Consider the following 2,566-nt stretch of genomic DNA (forward strand, 5'->3'; position numbering starts at 1 on the left):
CCACCATATACCCAGCAGAGTAGCTAAAACACACCAAATGCTGGAGAAAATACGAAGCAACAGGAACTCTCATTCACCATTGTTGTAAATGAAAAATAGAACAGCCACTTTGGAAGACAATCTGGCATGCTCTTACAAAGATAAACATAATCTTACCATGAGATTCAGCAACTGCACCCCTATGCATCCAACCAAATGAATTTAAAAATGATGTCCACACAAAAGTCATCATATAAACATTTATAGTAGCCTTATCTAAAATTGCCAAAAGCTAGAAGCATCTATATATTATTCAACATAGAGTTCTCCAGAGAATCTTTTTTTCCTTAAATATCTTGGATTTTTTCCTCCTTCCACTTGCTTCATTCCCTGTTGCAACTACCTCAAAATGTACATAGCTAGAGATTAACAACTTGTTCACCAATATTTAATAAATTAAAGAACTAAAATAATTTATTGAGTTAGAATTGTCAAATATACTAAATAATGTGGTAAATAAAAGAATTTTCAATTGGAATGCAATTCAGCATGTAGGAGTTAGAACAATTATTTTTCCTCCATAATTTCTTCCATTTCTATTTATCTGAAACTGTCTTCTCTATTTATCCAACTAAAATCAAGCAGCTTTGACCCTTATTACCTTAAGAACATGCTCTCCTATTTTCTTGGTCCTTACTCCATACACGATGGGGTTGAGAAAAGGGGGCACCAAAAGGTACATATTTGCAATAAAAATATGAACATGTGCAGGCACATTTTTCCCAAAACGGTGAGTGAATATGGAAAATCCTGCTGTGGAATAGAAAACAAGAATGACACAGACATGGGAGCCACACGTGCCCAGAGCCTCAAAGCTAGCTTCTCGGGATGGCAGGCGGAACACAGAGCGGAGGATGAAGGCATAGGATACAGCAATGAGGACAGCATCACAGGAACCAATGATGGAAGCCACACTGAGGCTGTAACGTGTTGTGGACCTTGTGTCTGCACACGCCAGCTTCACCTCAGCCATGAACTCACAGTAGGTGTGGGCAATGATTCGTGTTCTGCAGTAGGGCAGCTGCTTGAGCAGGATGGGGTGTGGAGAAAAGAAGGCTATGCCCCAAACCACCACGATGATACCTATTATGGTGATTCGAGTGTGAGTGAGAAAGGTGGCATGGTGCAGTGGGTCACAGATGGCCACATAGCGGTCAATGGCCATGGCCAGAAAGAAGCCTGACTCCATGGTAGTAAAGCTGTGGATGAAGAACATTTGGGCCAGACATGCATCAAAGGTGATGTCATGGGCTCCGAGCCAGAAGAGGCAGAGCATGCGGGGCATTGTGGATGTGGAGAGGACCAGGTCAGTGACTGAGAGCATGCACAGAAAGAGGAACATGGGCTCGTGGAGGCTGCGTTCTGCCCTCACCACGGCCAGGATGGTGACATTCCCCACGACAGCCACCACATACATAGAGCAGAATGGAATCCCAATCCAGACATGCAGGTGCTCCAGTCCTGGGATGCCCATCAGCAAAAAGGTGACAGGAGAGGGACGAGAAGTGTTGAGAGGAGGCATGATAACTTTTCCCCCTTGCTTTCTGTCAGTTCTTGTGAAAATAAAGTTGGTATGCCAAGATACTCACAACCAGATGCTGAAAAATATGGAGATTTGTTCAGGAGGACCTTTAATTAGCTGTTGTGGAAACATATCAAATTCATAATGTGGTGTATTTAGGGCCAGCTTAGTAAAATTAGTAACAACATTCCAAATTTAGTGTTTAAAAGTACAGAAAAATAATTGAAGCAGTATTTTGTAGTATTACAGGGACATATAAATTACCTTGTCCTTTCATTTCTAGTAAAAAGACACTCCCTCTAGCCATACTTCTACCTAATTCAACAAATATTTATTGAGCAGTTACTATGTAATAAGCCATTTTCTAGGATCTGGTAATAAATAAATGGGCAGATAAAACATTCTTCTCTTGGCGATGGCACTCTGCAAGAAAACAATCCTAATATGGTGAGTGGTGATTAGTGTCAGGGAGTGATGAGAATGCTGCATTTGGGCTGATCACGGAATGATGGAGCTCAAACTGTGTAGAGCCTGAGATATTTATTAATCATTCATGGAATGAAGACAGCATGAAGACTTGCTGTGACGTGGGAACAGACAGACAAGAATGGCAGGATTCCTCAAACAGAGAAAGCAGGAGATGAGGCCAATTCTCCATATTAACAGCACCTTTGTCTTTTATTTCTGCCCATTTTAGAAAACTCTCAATTACATCAACAATTATCAAGATGATATTTTAAATTCCTCTCCTTCATCTTCTTCAATATGAACTTTCTGAAGAACACCTTTTTTTCCCATCAATTTTTTAAGTTCCGAATCTATTGTAGATACCTGATTAGCTATGTTTTCATCTATTATTGCTCATTTTAAGTCCTCCATAGTATCATTCATTACATAGTATTTGATATTTCCTTTTCATTTCTCCTTTTGGTACTTGCCTGAAAATAATACCTCTAACATATTCATTGTTTTACCTCAGGTATTGAACCCAATTTTGAATAGTAC

At 40.0% G+C, this 2,566-nt stretch overlaps 1 protein-coding gene across 1 annotated transcript; it reads right to left on the reverse strand.

Moving 5' to 3' along the window:
• Nucleotides 1–616: 616 nt before the first annotated feature.
• Nucleotides 617–1,561, reverse strand: LOC134374594 (olfactory receptor 52M1-like). Its single transcript, XM_063092406.1, has one exon. It carries the CDS (start codon nucleotides 1,559–1,561, stop codon nucleotides 617–619), a length of 945 nt encoding a protein of 314 aa, XP_062948476.1.
• Nucleotides 1,562–2,566: the final 1,005 nt, after the last annotated feature.

This window comes from Cynocephalus volans, chromosome 4 (assembly GCF_027409185.1).
Source record: "Cynocephalus volans isolate mCynVol1 chromosome 4, mCynVol1.pri, whole genome shotgun sequence".
Lineage (NCBI taxonomy): Eukaryota > Metazoa > Chordata > Mammalia > Dermoptera > Cynocephalidae > Cynocephalus > Cynocephalus volans.